The sequence below is a fragment of the Ptychodera flava genome, chromosome 1 (genome assembly GCF_041260155.1).
Source record: "Ptychodera flava strain L36383 chromosome 1, AS_Pfla_20210202, whole genome shotgun sequence".
Lineage (NCBI taxonomy): Eukaryota > Metazoa > Hemichordata > Enteropneusta > Ptychoderidae > Ptychodera > Ptychodera flava.
Genome location: NC_091928.1, coordinates 1,368,943 through 1,385,455, shown reverse-complemented (window position 1 = coordinate 1,385,455; position 16,513 = coordinate 1,368,943). Strand labels below are relative to the sequence as shown.

The 16,513-nt window shown below is 37.4% G+C and overlaps 1 protein-coding gene across 2 annotated transcripts; it reads left to right on the top strand.

The window, feature by feature from the left end:
• Positions 1-860: 860 nt before the first annotated feature.
• Positions 861-16,302, top strand: LOC139116912 (uncharacterized). Of its 2 annotated transcripts, XR_011548429.1 has the most exons (6): positions 861-1,057; positions 10,839-11,144; positions 13,004-13,285; positions 14,173-14,226; positions 14,724-15,340; positions 15,399-16,302. XR_011548429.1 is itself a non-coding variant. In XM_070679677.1 (5 exons), the coding sequence occupies exons 1-5, from the start codon at positions 865-867 to the stop codon at positions 14,819-14,821; spliced, it is 933 nt and encodes a 310-aa protein (XP_070535778.1). In that variant the 5' UTR covers positions 861-864; the 3' UTR covers positions 14,822-16,138. The 2 variants fall into 2 exon arrangements, 1 of the variants encoding a protein (XP_070535778.1); XM_070679677.1 differs by having other exon boundaries at positions 14,724-16,138.
• Positions 16,303-16,513: the final 211 nt, after the last annotated feature.

The window sequence follows — 16,513 nt, the reverse complement described above, 5'->3', positions numbered from 1 at the left end:
GAGAAAAATAAAAATATATTTGGACTCTGTAAATTTGTTGTTGTTGTTTTTATTGTTGTTGTTGTTGTTGACAGTATTTGCAGAAAAGAACAAAGTATGCGCGGCGAAATTCAATACAGCCTAACCATACTATGCGCTGCAAAATTCAATAACCGGTATACTATGTGCTGCAAAATTCAATACAGCCTAAAGTTAGGCTGTATTGAATTTTGCAGCGCATACTTTGCTCTTTTCTGCAAATACTATCAGCAACAACAACAATAATAAAAACAACAAATTTACAGAGTATATATTTATTTTTCTCCATTTTTAAATATTTAATCACCATCATCATCAATATCATCGTAGATTGAGGACCCTATGACCGAACCAGAGGCAAAAATTGTTTGACATAAATAAAGAGGCATGACTGATTGGTCCTCTTTTTTATGGCGGAGTCAACAACGGAAGCAAGTAAGAAGCATACCGTATTGTAATGAATTCTGGAGAAAATTAAATGACGATGCTCACGTACTATGACCTGTGTTAAAGATGACCTCTACCCTTTGTCTTCACTTGATATTTACGAAGTACCTGGCTAAAGTTAATAGAATATGAAACATTGCGTTTGCTTGGAAAGATCTTGGTCAGATAACGTAGGTTGAGTGACGGTGATGGTAGTCCTGCAATCGCCAACAATCGCACACGGCGGATACACCCCTCTACCACTGTCCTGTACCAAACACCCCTGCTGTAAATGGTTTCCTCCTCACAGAACTATGAGCAATTCAAATATGGAACAAGGTGTTCGCAAATTTATTGGTATGTGCCGATGAATATGATATGAATAACAAAAAGACCAATTACGTGCTATGGTATTAGCATATGCAGCTCAGGGTGGTTTCACTGAGAGCAGTCGACGCTCGCTGTTGTTGTAAGGTTAAACCAGGTCATCGAATGGTGAAAACATTTACGCCTTATAACGTCAACATGGCCGAAAAATATTTAAGAAAAAATTTACGTGTTTGTATTTTATTATGTGGTCTGTTGGATATGGCGTTCGGACAATTTCCAGTAGGTAAGCTTTCAATCAATATTATTCAATTTTAATGTTGTATGACGCTGCAAATCTATGGTGTCATTAGAAAAGGCGTTCTTTCAAACACGCTGAAAATCGTTGTTACTATTCGGATCACGTATTGAAATACTCAAAAAATTGGGAGTTAGAAAATGTTTCGCGCTTTCAGCATTCATATTTATGGTTTGGCTACCATTCTAGTACCAATAAGCGTTATGTGCGATAAATAAGGTTTGGCTACCATTCTAGTACCAGTACGATAAATACGAAGCTTAGAGTTCAGTGTGTGACCTTGTAACGCTTTGTATATTTAATCACTATGCCCTACAACAGGTGTTATAAATTGCAACAAATTTATGAAATTGGGACATACACTAATATTACGAGTGCTAGTTAATTTACAGTGAATTGTTTTTACTATATCTACCATCATGATTACGATTAAATGAGCTGTTTGTTGACACCAATCACATAATGCTATATACAAATTTCATCACATTAACCACACCCAACCACTAGACTCGGGATGATCGCCACCGGGAACCGCCAATATAATCCAAAGTTTCGTCGAGGATTTGCAAAACTTGCGGTAGCCACAATTCATGAATGCGACATTCTCGGAAAATGACGAGCTAAAATATGACGTGAAACATTCATCACGTTTACGTTAATACACGATGTTCATAATTGTACGTTAGACCTGGGCCTACATGCATTATTATTATTTTTTATGCATTTGTATGATTCAGTGTGATGTGCAGCAATTGGAGTGGCGGATGGAGAACACGAGTATGTAGCTGCAATAATCGAAGCCTTGGTGAGCTGGGCCGTGCTGCTTCGGTATCGAGCGGCTTGCGAGTTGGGCATCGCGCAAGCCGCACGCCCCAGCCCACCAAGGCTTCAATTATTGCAGCTAACGAGTACTGCTGATGTGCAGCGTGCTTGGAAGGTTATATCTGATCAACGAGTATGGTGCTGCTATTTTGGGTTATCCAAGGTCTCTGTCCTTAAACATTATAATATATCTTTATTGCTCTTAAAGGCCTCCGGTCAAAATTGCAACTTCACAGTATGAGTACAGAACTATAATACAAGAGACAGAGTACAAGAGTACATAACACGGTTAGAAAAAACTTTTCTCAGTTTATCTGCTTTGTATACAAACAATGCTAGCTTGAAAATGTCTGAACTGTTAGAGGAAGACATCAGAGAATAAAACTTGTCTAGAGTTGGCTCTGAATAGGACCAACGTGGTAAATATTCAGAATATTGGAGTATTAGATTCTGATATAATGGACATATACAAAAGTGATATTCGTTCTCTATTTCATGCAAGTCACAAATTTTACAAGTTCTATCTTCGAAAGCTGTACACAGGGCTTTACCTTTCTCTGAACTTCTGAGACAGGCAAGGGCTCTCTTAAATCTGGAAAACATATTTGATGTTAAAGTTCCATTAGCTGTATCTTCTGGCGATTTTTCCGTTAGTTTTGATAGAAATGATCACTGGCTCATGTTGAAAAGCCTGTCAAATAACAGCGAATCGCATATCATTCGGAGACATTACGTGCCCTACAACTAAATAACATGTGATTTTACAACGAAAATTTCAATTTTTGTCCGGACAGAAATACAAACTCTGTTGACACACGAAGTGCAACGTAGGCATTCTTCTGCACCTGTGCGAGCCATTTACAGCAATTTCAAAATAAATATTCATTGCTTATGCCCGGTACTTACGTCGTAGTCCAAAGTCCGAGCACGTTGCGTAGCCAGATGTCTGGCAATCCACGCAATGTTGTTTTGATCCCGCAATAAGCGTGAACTTGTACATGCCAGACGTCAACAAACGAGCTCGGAAGGGCAACACGTTTGAACAAAAATTAGCAGTTTTATGTGGCTATAACATCACAAATCATGTTTGTTTCTTCGTAAAACAATATTTTGCAACAAATATGAGCCTCCAACATGAAATTTTCCGAGGTAAAAAATGGTCAAAAGTTACAAATAATGGCCCTTTAAGTAATCTTCAGTGCAAAAATAGATTTCAAATTACAATACAAGTTTGTCCATACTACACACTATTGAATGCCAGTTTTCCAGTGCTCTCAATGTAAAATGTTTGATGAAAATATTAAAGTCTCCTGGGCCTTGCCAAAACCAGACTTCTCCAAAACCATGCTCATATAAATTCTTTGTTATGGCAAGCTGATATGCATGTTTTGCTACTCTGTTTGTTGGCATATTTAGGAGTTTATACCAATATGACAAAACCTTTTTAAAACTGTGAAAGACTGGAAATCTACCGCAGTCTCCAAAACATTAATGCATCTGGTGTAGGGGATTTGACTCTCATAAATGCTTTACAATATTTGAGTTGTACTCATTCAGCAACGCTATACATGCAGTATCTCCAGATTTCAGCCCCGTATGTTAATACTGGTAAAACCATTGTATCAAATAGCCTAAAATACTCTAGCTTGATCTGATAAAGTAAGTTACTTACAGCTTTACGCCGTACATTTTCAGCTTGATATCATCAGACCAAGATATTTGTAATAACTTACAGTTTTCATTTGTTGTCCATTAAAACAATGAAAAACCACTTTTCAGTCTTTTGCAAAAAGCCACCTCGCCTAAAAACAATGATTTTTTATTTTACATTATTTTTCCATTTGGAGCAAAAGGACTCTAAAACTCGTAGTAGTCTTTGTAATCCGACAGGAGTGTCACTAAAAATTGTTACATCATCAGCATACAATAATGAAAAACAAGTCATACAAATCTTGTGTCATTTGTGTACTCCCTGACCCGCATTTTCTAACATGGTATTCATTAATATAGAGTGAAAACAAAAAGGGACTTAACATGCATCCCTGTCGCACGCCAACAGAACAGTGGAAGTAGTCGGTTTTCCCTTGTTGAGATTTTACACAAGATTTGAGCTCATGATACATTGATTTAAAATATTAAACATTTTACCCTGTATACCCTTGGAGCACAGTCCGTATAGCAACAAATTATGATTAACAAAGTCGAAGGCCTTGCTGAAATCCACAAATAAACAATAAAAGCGCCCCCTTGATCTACAGAAATATTTTTGAATCATGACATGTAACGTGAAGATATTATCAATTGTGCTGTAACCACGTCTGAAACCAGTCTGGCACTCTGTAATGCAGTCAATCATCTCAGCCCATTTGATCAATCTCTGATTCAAGACAAAAGTGAAAATTTTACCAATCGAGTCCAGTAAGGTCATGCCTCGAAAGTTATTTGGGTCATGAAAACTACCCTTCTTATGTAACTGGACGATAATACCCCTACTCCAATCACTTGGAAATACACCAGCATTGAAAATGACATTTAAAAAATAGTGTAAAACAGGAAGGAGACCATTTTTTGCGTCTGTGAAAAATTCATTCGGTATACCATCACAGCCGGGCGATTTACCCGTTTTAAGCATATTCAGAGCGTACATTATCTCATCATTACTAATGGGACGATTAAGTGTGTAGTACTCTTGGTTGAAATTTTCTTCTCCCTGGGAGGGTTCAAGAGTTTCAAGGAGATTTTCAACCATAATATCAAAACTAGTTTTCTAACATGCAGGGTTGAGTAAAATTTCGAAATGGTTCGTCCAATCAGCAGCTGAAATATTTAATATGGACTTCCGACCTCCCTTAAAATTTTTGACTTGTTTCCGGATGTTTTGCCCAGTGCTATTTTTTCTTTGTTGGTTCTACACAAGGCTTTAAAATTTGCCTTGTAATTCTTATAATTTTTCAAACTCTCCTGGTCATTTGATCCCCTATATTGGAAGAGGGCTTCGTACATTTTTGTTTTTGTTGTTTCACATTCTTTGTTGAACCATTTTGGTTGCAGCACTCTACTGTCATCCCTAGTCCTTACTGTAAACTTACAGTAATCTACTGCAGCCAAAGTTCATAAATCATAAACTTTTGAAGCTCGAACATTTATATCAGCCCCATCTGAATTTGGCTGATTTGCGTTTGACCCTCCGATGATAAAACCTTTTCATTAAATTTACCTCGTTTCTCTTTGTCCCATTTATAATATGTATAATCATGAAAATCACAACCTTGTGCTCTTTGCATATTTTCTGGATGACATAACATTTCAATATTCATAGTACAAGACAGTGGAAAATGATCGAAATCACTCCTCTCTTTAACATTATAATCAGAAATATAATTAAACAAATCACTGGCAATCATATAGTCCACTACACTAGTCCCCTTATTTGCAATACATGTTTAATCGCCTACTAAATCATTCCCACATCTACCATTTAAAAAATGAATGGAGTGATCCCGGCAGAATTCCAACGGTTTTCTACTAGAAGGTCTTCCAGACCGTCAGCGTTGCCTTCTGCCATTTGTCTGAATGACGTCTTCGGGTAAGCCTAATTCACGTGCCACGTGCCGCGTGCCACGCGCAGCGTGCCGCGAGCCAGAAGTAGGTGCATTTTCACTCAAATTTAATTCATTGATTCATTTTCATGAATAAATCAACATTCGGGCTTCAACGTCGCCTTCTAAATGCATGAACTGGGGACCAGCGAATGATTAGCGAATTCTGTGCATATGCAGAAAGGGACTCGAGAGAAATTATGGGGAGCGAGGGCCAGTATTTTTCAAAATCACACTGCACGTAAATTTGTAACATTAAAAATTGATCAATCTAAATTCTGTACATTGATTTTGTACACAGACAATATGTTAAGGTTGCTATATTGCAAATATCTAGGTCCTATGGTGTCTATCGAACTGTGACTGCATGGTATGGGCGTAAACCTATTGGCAGGTATCAATCAAAACGTTGCAAACAGGTTTATTTTGTGGGCAAGTCCACCATCCTGCCAAATTTGTTTCAATCAAAATGTTACCAAAACGCTGTATTTCGGACGCGTGCAAGTAAACCACAGTCCCATCACAACACATAGGCTGCGGGCAGGCCTACCATGAACACGATAGGCATACTGGTGTCAGGCCAGGTCAACATTGATTTTCGAAATACGATACAGTCTTGGCCAGTCTTGGAGTCATAATCACGGGCAAATGACGACTCTCTCTTTATACCTCCATGCGTAAACAAATGCATTTCCAGTTAACCACTGTGATGCTAACCAGAGACTTTCCTTTCTTGTTCAACGAATTTCAGGCTGGAACCACGGTCCCTCCACAAACGTACATGTGACTGAAGGGCCCACTATCGCATAACGGTGATGAAAACCTGTTTGATTCGATGCATTGTGCAGGATCAGGACTCTGCCTCAGCCGATTTTCAGTGCAGTGGCGTTCCAACGCATAGGGCGATACTATTCGTTAAGGGGCAGAAATCAGCACGTGTTGCAATAAAAAGCCGCTACAATTAGAAATGTCATGTGGACATTCCCATGGAACAAAGTGAATTTTCCATACTCCAGACATGCTGCATATCAGATCTCGGGGAATACTGTTGTTGTCCTACATGGCTGCTGCACTCTTCCCTTTTCAGTCCATTGCATGTTATGGAATACGATTTTCAGTATCTCTGGTTTGTGAGGCCGGAAATATTTCCACTCTTTTTGTCTCGAGTAAACTATTTTGTGTTCTAAATTTTAGCATGGCTGGTAAGATTAGTGCTTGTGACAGAAAATCCATGGCTTCAAAAAAAGCCATGCTGATGGTTTGTAGTATTCCACAGAATATGCAGCGTTTTGTGAGGCAACTCGCAACATTGCACCAAAGGCGGGAAAATAGAGAAAAACTTAAATTATCAGCCAATAGTATTTCACTTTGTCTTTTCGGCATCGACTTTGATTGTGAATTGCTTCCGAGCTAGCGATCACGTGAACCGATAGCGTATCCCGTAGTAGCCAACTTTTCTACCTACACGCTGTCTTATTACCGTAACATTTGTTGTTCCGCATTACTTCAATTTACTTTCGGTAATGAAATCAATTACTGACACCCTTTCCCAAATATCACTGTGATTCACCATCAGTTTGTCACAAAGATCGCGAAGGTTTTGCGACAAAATGCACAATTGTACCGGTCTTTACATGCCAATAAATTTGAATACGATGAGAACACGGCCGGTGGCAAACTTCTCCGCTTTGCGACAACTCGGCTCCGAGTCAAAGTCGGCCTCTCTGTGTGTAGAGGTGTCGAAATTGGTCAAACTCTAAAGACTTTATTCCATCTATTATAATTTTATATTTATTATATCTATTTATTATATTTATTACATCTATTATAATTAAGACTTTATTCCATCTATTATTAATTTCAATCCCCAACTTTTGTAAGTTTGGCGTAACAAAGGTAGTGTTGAGATGGGTAATGTGGTGTTGCCTGAATATACTCTGGGCATGTATAAACTAACGCAATTCCTAGATTCCGCCTACTCTTTTTAATTAGGCCCTCCCTCCCTCCCTATAATTTCTCACGAGTCCCTGGCACGCGGCGCGTGGCACGTGGCACGTGAATTAGGCTTACCCGACGTCTTCCATGGTATTTAGTTGAGTTTCCATCCTCTCATTCTCTTATTTAACGCTTTGGTGTCTCTCTTTAGCCCTTTGATATTACGAATGTCTTTTCACATACCAGTGATTGACTCGTCGGCTGTTCCTGATCTCAGTTCTCCTTTCTTTGTCAGTGTTGTTTAATTGCGAGTGTCTGGTCAGGGATTCATTTCTACGTCGCCTGATAACTGTATTAATCTGCTGACGAATGGGCTCTTAGTGTCTAGAGCTACCATTACGTTGTAACTTTGCAACGTTTCACCAGTCATTTTCCTGAGCGTTGTGGTAGAGTCCGTCAGCGAACTAGATGCATGTACTGGCCACTGTGTGAATTCATTTGAATTGTCAACGGACATATTTGTTTGAAAGTCTTGTGACAAAAGTGTTGCCCCAGATGTCACCATCCAATCATGAAAAGTGTGCGCACTGTATAAACAACAGAGGTACACATCATAATATATGCAGATACAAAAATGCAGCATGCCAGCCGGTATGTGAGTTCGTTCGTAGGAGTCCACTTTGAAAATGGCGTATACTCTGGGATTACCACTCCTTCCCAACTTGTTGGATGAGTAAACGTTCCAATTGCTGCCCTCCATTCCACTATTCCAACACCCATGACTTCAGTGGGTTTTGTTTCCAACGTTGTATCAGAGTTTGGCAAAATATTTACTTCTGACTGAAAAATAGTTTTGTTTCTGGAGCTTCCGAATTCCGTGTGTTCACTGTACTCTGACCACAGGGAAAAGGAGTCAGTCTCCTGGGATGGGGGAAGGGTGGGGTTCTTTGTGCAACGGTTTATTTTATTTATTTTATTTTATTAATCAGACTGTGATATCTCAAGTAAAGATTTCGACTAGAAACCGTCTGACTGATTGGGGCATAACGAATAGTACACAGAGAGACGCATCCATTTAAACTGGTCCCTAACTTATATTACACTGCACAAAATGAAACACTGAAATATTAGACTTACACCGTAAAAAATTATATCTCACATTGATGTACTCGATGATGTCGGATTACTCACAACAAATAGCACATGACAATCTCTTCAACAACATGACCATATATAATAGACAGAAACAGTCATGCTAGTTTGGCAACAGTGATATGGACCATTGCATGCTCCCATACCGCCAAAGCTACCATCTCAGTATTTGGTGTACAGGTAGATGCAGTGGTTGAGATGTGAATTTGTTCAAATGAACACATTGGTGTCAAAAATGTGCAAATGAGGTAAGAAAAAGTGAAATCCTGCAAACGTGCAGGAGTGATATGCCAGTAAGAAACAGGCCAACTCCACTGATCTTGAGTCATTTCCTGTCATATAAACGTACAATATAAGAACATAAACATGGCTTTTATGAACACAAACATGAAATTTTAGAACACAATCATCAAAACTTAGAACACACAAATGTGTTTTTTGAATTTTGCAACACTTGGCTTGCCATATTGCGCTGTTATGTCGGACCCCATGGTAGATTACAACCTTATAGGAGTCTTTACCCCTGTTTGAGTATGTAAATGGGAAATCCTTTAATGTGAAATAAATGAAATCTTCTGCATCGTCCACAAATACCAATATTTAAAATGTTCAAATCCAATTCAGTATTTGTCCACTTAGTTCCAGAAGAATGGTCTGCCATGTAATAGTGACACAGTCGCGGCGCAAATTGAATTAGCAATGTCTATGTCGACTGCATGTTATTTAGTTGCACATGGCAAACGTAAATAATTACAATTACCCAATCACGCACTACGTAGCACGTCTATGGTCCAATCAGCAATTGTTTATTAGTTTATTCGTCAATACATGAATAACACTCAACATTCAACTGTATTCATGCGTGAACTGTATTGGTTTTCGGTTTTGCTTGTGAATCTGCATTGTTCTTGATAAAAGAATTACGTAACTTTTGTAATATGTACACCCTCCTCAAGAAAGTCAGGGTTTTTTTGAAAAGTCGTCCAAAACTCGCCAAATTTTCAGTGTTAATTATTTATGGTACGAATACTTGGAGATTAATGAGAAAAAGCGGCGACTTTTGGAGTCTCAGTCAGGTAAGGGAGCCTTCAGTAATTACAGAGGGATGGGAGGGGGAATGGGAGGGTCACTTTTTAGAAATCTGTCCAAGGGGAGGAAGGGTCATTTTTTATAAACCTATCTTAAGCTTAGGGGAAGGTCACTTTTAAAAGCTGGTGATTTACAGCCTAACCTTTGATTGTCTATGTGACTTTTCCTGAATAGGAAATCACCCACTAAATACATCGATTCTTTTAAATACATACATGTTATCTACAAGCTTCACAGGAAAAGAAGATGCACACATTAAACACTTTGAACAGTTAAAACTGATGAAAGACAAGAGACAAAAACGTATGGGACAGGTGGCAAAGTATATCAATAATCAAATATCTATTCATGCACAGTTGTTAGTTTTATATTCAAAATAAATCGTTCATAGCTCTCTCTTAAGCTACCATGAATGGTGAATCAACATTTTCAGTGAAATTCCAACATCAAAATTCTTCTACACATAAGCTTATGCACTTGCAACTACCCTATTTTAATCACGTACATTTATCAAACGTCCATAAATGCACAGATATTGCTAGTTTTATGTTTGAAAAAAATGTTCATTGTTCTCTCATAGACTACCATGTATAGTGAGTGAATCAACATTTACGATGAAATCGAAAAATCCAATTTCTTGTACACACATGCACGTTTTATTCCCACTTCGAGCAAAGTACATTTACCTATATAATCAAAGATACAAATGTACAGATAGAACTTGTTTTGTGGGGGAAATTTGTCAAAAGTTTGCCTGATAGACTCCCATGTATTATGATTTGATATTTTGGGGTGAAGAACTATATCAGCAACATCTTGCCTTCATATAGTTGGGCAAAATATGGTGACCCTCCCGCAAAGTCATTAAATATCATGTTTCTTAAAAAATGCTTCCTTGATAAATTGCAACCCTTCTTCCTGTAATTTCAGTCCCTAACTTACATCACAATTAAACATTGTAATGTAAATTAGCTGATACTGTTTCAGAAATTCCTTGGGAGAATATTGCAGTGATTGGTGAGGGTCGAGTTTTAGAATGTTGGACAGGGGGTCACACTTTAGACAGGAGGATAGGGGAGGGGCACAGTAGAACTCAGATAGACACTAGAACTCAGATAGACAGTATCAATGCAAGACATTATTTTCTACATTTTTTCCAATGATTGGAACAGCTTCGTTGACATTTGAGCAATCCAAGAAAGTCGTTAAAAGTGGTGATGACGTCAGTTTGGGATGTCAACTCATTACGTATCCACAGCAGCACACTATCATCAAGCTGAGATTTCCAGATTACGAAGAACCACGAGAAGCAGCGTTCTCTACGGTAGAGCAAACAGACAACATGGTGATGTATTCCACTTTGATCACAAAGTCGATGAATGAAAACACAACAGGATGGTACACCTGTCAAGCGATCCTTGCTCCTGATACGGTGATTGCTGAATCCAAAACAGTCGAACTTGCCGTCTATGATTTGGGTAAGTTTACAAGTTTAGCTATAAAGTTTTAGCAATAGCTGTTGTCAAGTCCATTTGACATGTAGACATATTGTCGACATTTGCTTATCTGTCTGACTGAACGATTACTGAAGTGTGTTTACAAGGCTCAATGCATACATTGACACCACAGGTGCTCGCAGCGTTGCCTGGATAGTCAATCGAAGGTCTCGCACGTCGATCCCTAGTCTTCGATCTACTATCCAAGCAACGCTGCGAGCACCTATGATTGACACAACTTTCACTGTAACTCCCATATTCATATAACTTGTTATGTCTTCCAATAAAATTCGTGTAGCTTGGACTTTTTTTTGGCAATTGTTTATTTGCGTTTGGAGGCATCATGTACAAATGGATCTGCAAGAGACTCCGATGGGAAAAATTATCACTGTTCAAAAATAGACACCTTTTCATGAATGTTACCAGGGTAAGGTACAATACGGAGCATTTTTAAATAATATTTCAATAATTCCTAATAAGACAAAAAAATGACATTTCAGAGACATTTCAGAGATGTCCGGGACTGGTCGTATGAGCGAGAATACTTCATAGGTTAAATTACAGAGTTTGATCTTTTAGATGAAGCCCTCATATTCATGATCTGCAAAAAATCACAGAAATGAGGGTTTATTGTAACTTTGTTGGAAAAGTATTCTTTCCTGAAATTACCATACATCGAATACTATACTAAAAGAAATTTACATTCATCTTGTACGTGTGCAATGGAGCAAACTTTACAAAATCTCTGTTAAATATCGATTAGGAATCTGTATGTCTCCCTTTCTCTACGGCTAATGAAAGTTGAAAGCAGGTATATGAATGGATTATGTGACGATTAGCCTAAAGTTCAGATAAAGATATTTTCCGGGTTCCAGCATAGATTTGGACCGTTTAAATACTTAGTTTTGGCATAAAAGCTGGATGCCCTAACTACTGCTGTAAAATGCTTCTTTTTTCCGCGACATTCAGACTATGCGAACAAAGTATATTCATCTTCGCTGTTGTGTGCGCTTTTATACACCACTTATTACAGAATTCGAATAGAATGTCGATAAGACATTGTAGATTTCTTACAGCGTCTGAGAAGATAACAATATCATCTGCCTAGAACGGTGCAAAGAGGTCCATAGATTCCGTCCAACTGCCAACTTATCCTGACGATATAAGCATCGTATTGAGCTCCTCTATGAAAAGACTACATAACAAACAGTACAACTCATTTTTTGTAATCGTATCATTTTTTCATGAACAATTGTTCTTGCAAATTGATCGCGCGACAAAATCTTCCATAGTACGAAATCTACATCTGAAATACTGAATCTGAAATACTCCAGGTTTGACCGGCAATGTTATCTGACATATTATCTGAATATACACTGGGATTTTAAAATTGACAAAAATTCAGTAAAGTTATTTAGTTGCGAATACAAGACGGAAACTTTAACATGTCTGTTTAAAACGTTTCCTCTTAACTTTAACCTTCTCACAAGAAACTCCAAAGCAACGAGGGTGAATAAAATTACAGACATTCCTTGTGAGTACCGATGACGTCTAGCCGTCCGTAGATGTTCATTCAGTTTGACAATGGCATATTTTGAAACATTCTGACGTGGCGTTACCAGTAAACGCAGTACAGAGGTCAAATAATCCTTTTATGTTTCTCCATGTAATTACGGACAAAATTGACGATATATATATATGGCCAAATTGGTTGCAGCTTAAAGACATTGGTGGGATGCTATTTTAGCTGATTTATCTCTCGTTAAGGGATCAAGAAAGATCGTTTGGTGTCTACCTCATTGGTGTATCTCACTTTGTTTATATCAAATCTTTACATACAGTGAAATCGGATGATATATACGTGCAGACTGGGGACAACACAACCTTATTTTGCAATTTAACCCGTTTGAACGTAGAGGGCGAGACGATCACCAGGTGGTTTAAAAATGGAATTGAAATGAATACGACATCAAGTGAGGATATATGGAATAATACGGTTACAAACGTCGATACATTGGTCTTAAATTACGTCGACATGACTGATACTGGTATCTACAGATGTATAATTGATTTCCGATACAATGGTGACGAGTACACAGCTATTGGTGACATCATCGTGACAGGTGTGTAAACTATCAGTCTAATTCAACCTCTTGATAGACAGTTTTATTGAAAACTCGTTTGAAAAAGTAGTCTTGTAGCAAAATAAAAAGGATTGTAATAACATATACAAAGGTGCTTCTGCGACTTTCTAGTAAATGTTCCTCCGACAGACCCAGAATACACAAAATTTCAGACGTTAGCCCTTTAATTTGTCTCTAAAAACCAGATCAAGGTTTTGCGAGATTTGCCAGTATCGAGATTATACAAAATTTGCCGATATCGAGATTTTACGAGATTTGCCAGTATGGAGATTTTACGAGATTTGCTAGTATCGAGATTATACGAGAGTTGTAAGTTTGGAGACTTTGCGAGATTTACCAGTATCAAGACTTTTACATGTTCCAACGGCCCGCCTAGCTCTACATGTATTCAGTAACTTAGAAGACGTATTGCCGCAATAATTTGATGTCGTATCACAATATTAAACCCAGTACAGTGTGGTATAAGTGTGTGATAAAGATTTGGTTTTCCTGTAGCCTACCAATGTGGTTGAATAGCTTCGAAGTAACCGACATTAATAACACACACGCCTTGTTCATCTCCCTGGTCCATCTGCGATTTTTAAAAAATCAGGAAGTCGGCTTTGGACTTACTGACAGCGTTCATAAATAGATAATGTAATAGACAGCACGGAACATGTATCAATGATTATTGCTGTGCAATAATATAATCTGTAGAACAGTAACATTGAATTGCTGTGCCTGTAACGAAGCTAACCTTGTCAGTTTTTTGAATATGGAAGGTTATTTTCGTTCCAGAAGTTTTGCATTGTTCTAGAATAACTTTGCTCAGAGAAAAAGGTGTTTTGTTAGAATGTAGGTTAACTATTTTGGTTTTTTTTCCTCAGTAAACTCTACATTCGAACATGAGGACAATGACGTCATCGGTGGCTCACAATTTGGTATGACAAATTGATCTACATATTGTTTCATCTCTTCATTAAGTAAATTTCTTGCCAGTAATTGATGTCAACGAGTATAAGAATGATAAAGATATGCGCTTTAGGATGTCTGAATAGAAAAGCTATCGTACTGTATTGCTTTCTTTATTCGTACAAACGATTCATTATTGACAGTATTTGAAGATCCAAGTCCTAACATGGTTGATACTTTTATGATTTCCCAGTTGATTGAAAGATGCCATTCGGAAACTTTGTCAGATAGCTAAGAAAAACTGGGCTATTGGTTTCCTGACACCTGTAAACTAACTACAATATTTCATATTTCGTACACAATGGTTTCCGTGCAATCAATCTGCCCAAATTCAAGATACTGCACTTCACATTTTAGTTGGAAAGAAAATAAGTCATGGTAAATATTTCAAGATTTTTGAAAAATAATGATTTACCAATTTCCTTCATATAATGTATATAACCATATTCTACACCTTGTATTACAGGAGCTCATCTTCAAAGCAGCATGGTTGTTATGGTAATACTACATTTGATAATATGTATTATCTGCGAGTATTTCCGAGTATTACCGGGGTACAGGTAAAAAATTGTCAACGTATGGTGTTATGTGTAACATAGTGCATATAGTTTAATGCTGATCATTGCAATTTTTTCAGCAAAGTTTGTGACATTTACCGAGATTGTAACTTTTTTACATCAACTTGATTATACGAGATTTTCAATGGAGTATATTGTCAATTCAGTTCACCTTATGAAAAGTTCTGTTGACTTTGTTATCAGTTGTTCTTAAATTTGCCGTTTTCAAAGATTGGATACACGTTTTTGTGTTTCGATTCATATCGTCTAAGTTCAGTCACAGTTTACAAGTTCGTTAAGACCATGTTAGAAACATTCTATAGGCAAGATCCATGTTAGAAACATTCTATAGGCAAGATCCATGTTAGAAACATTCTATAGGCAAGATCCATGTTAGAAACATTCTATAGGCAAGATCCATGTTAGAAACATTCTATAGGCAAGATCCATGTTAGAAACATTCTATAGGCAAGATCCATGTTAGAAACATTCTATAGGCAAGATCCATGTTAGAAACATTCTATAGGCAAGATCCAAGTTAGAAACATTCTATAGGCAAGATCCATGTTAGAAACATTCTATAGGCAAGATCCATGCATGTTAGAAAACATTCCATAGGCAAGATCCATGTTAGAAACATTCTATAGGCAAGATCCATGTTAGAAACATTCTATAGGCAAGATCCATGTTAGAAACATTCTATAGGCAAGATCCATGTTAGAAACATTCTATAGGCAAGATCCATGTTAGAAACATTCTATAGGCAAGATCCATGTTAGAAACATTCTATAGGCAAGATCCATGTAAGAAACATTCTATAGGCAAGATCCATGTTAGAAACATTCCATAGGCAAGATCCATGTTAGAAACATTCTATAGGCAAGATCCATGTTAGAAACATTCTATAGGCAAGATCCATGTTAGAAACATTCTATAGGCAAGATCCATGTTAGAAACATTCTATAGGCAAGATCCATGTTAGAAACATTCTATAGGCAAGATCCATGTTAGAAACATTCTATAGGCAAGATCCATGTTAGAAACATTCTATAGGCAAGATCCATGTTAGAAACATTCTATAGGCAAGATCAGAATGAAGATTAGTGTACGCAGAGAGCATTTTGCACTTATCATTTGTAATCCATCTGACGCCCTATAGCAACCTATTAGTTCATATGCAAAAGTGTGTGTCCGCTAGTTCTCACCGAAGCCATACATTCTATTCTGAAGTATATATTGGATACAAAATTTATACATGTTACATTTATAGACGGTAACATACTTTACTTGTGATTAGCTTTGAATAGAACAAACAATTGTCTCCAGACGTTCACGTTTACCTGCAGAGTGTGAATAATATTTCTGTCTAAAGTAGTTGTGTGCGATACAGACATGCATAGATTAAATTTTACACTTTCATACAAAATTTCTGTATTTCTAAAGTAATACTTTAAAAAGTATTCGACAAGTATGCACTTCTTGGAAAGTATCTCTAAGAAGATTTGTCATTATTTTTTAAGTTATAATGAGATGGTTTTCCAAAATCTGTGCTGGAGTGTAGGAATCAATGAACTGGTCAGAAATGTTCAACATTACATAATAGTTTCACATACGGGCTGACTGATATGGCTTTATCAAGCGGTTACCAAGGATACATCAAGTGGAGAGCAACATCAATTGGCTACCGAGATTACATCAC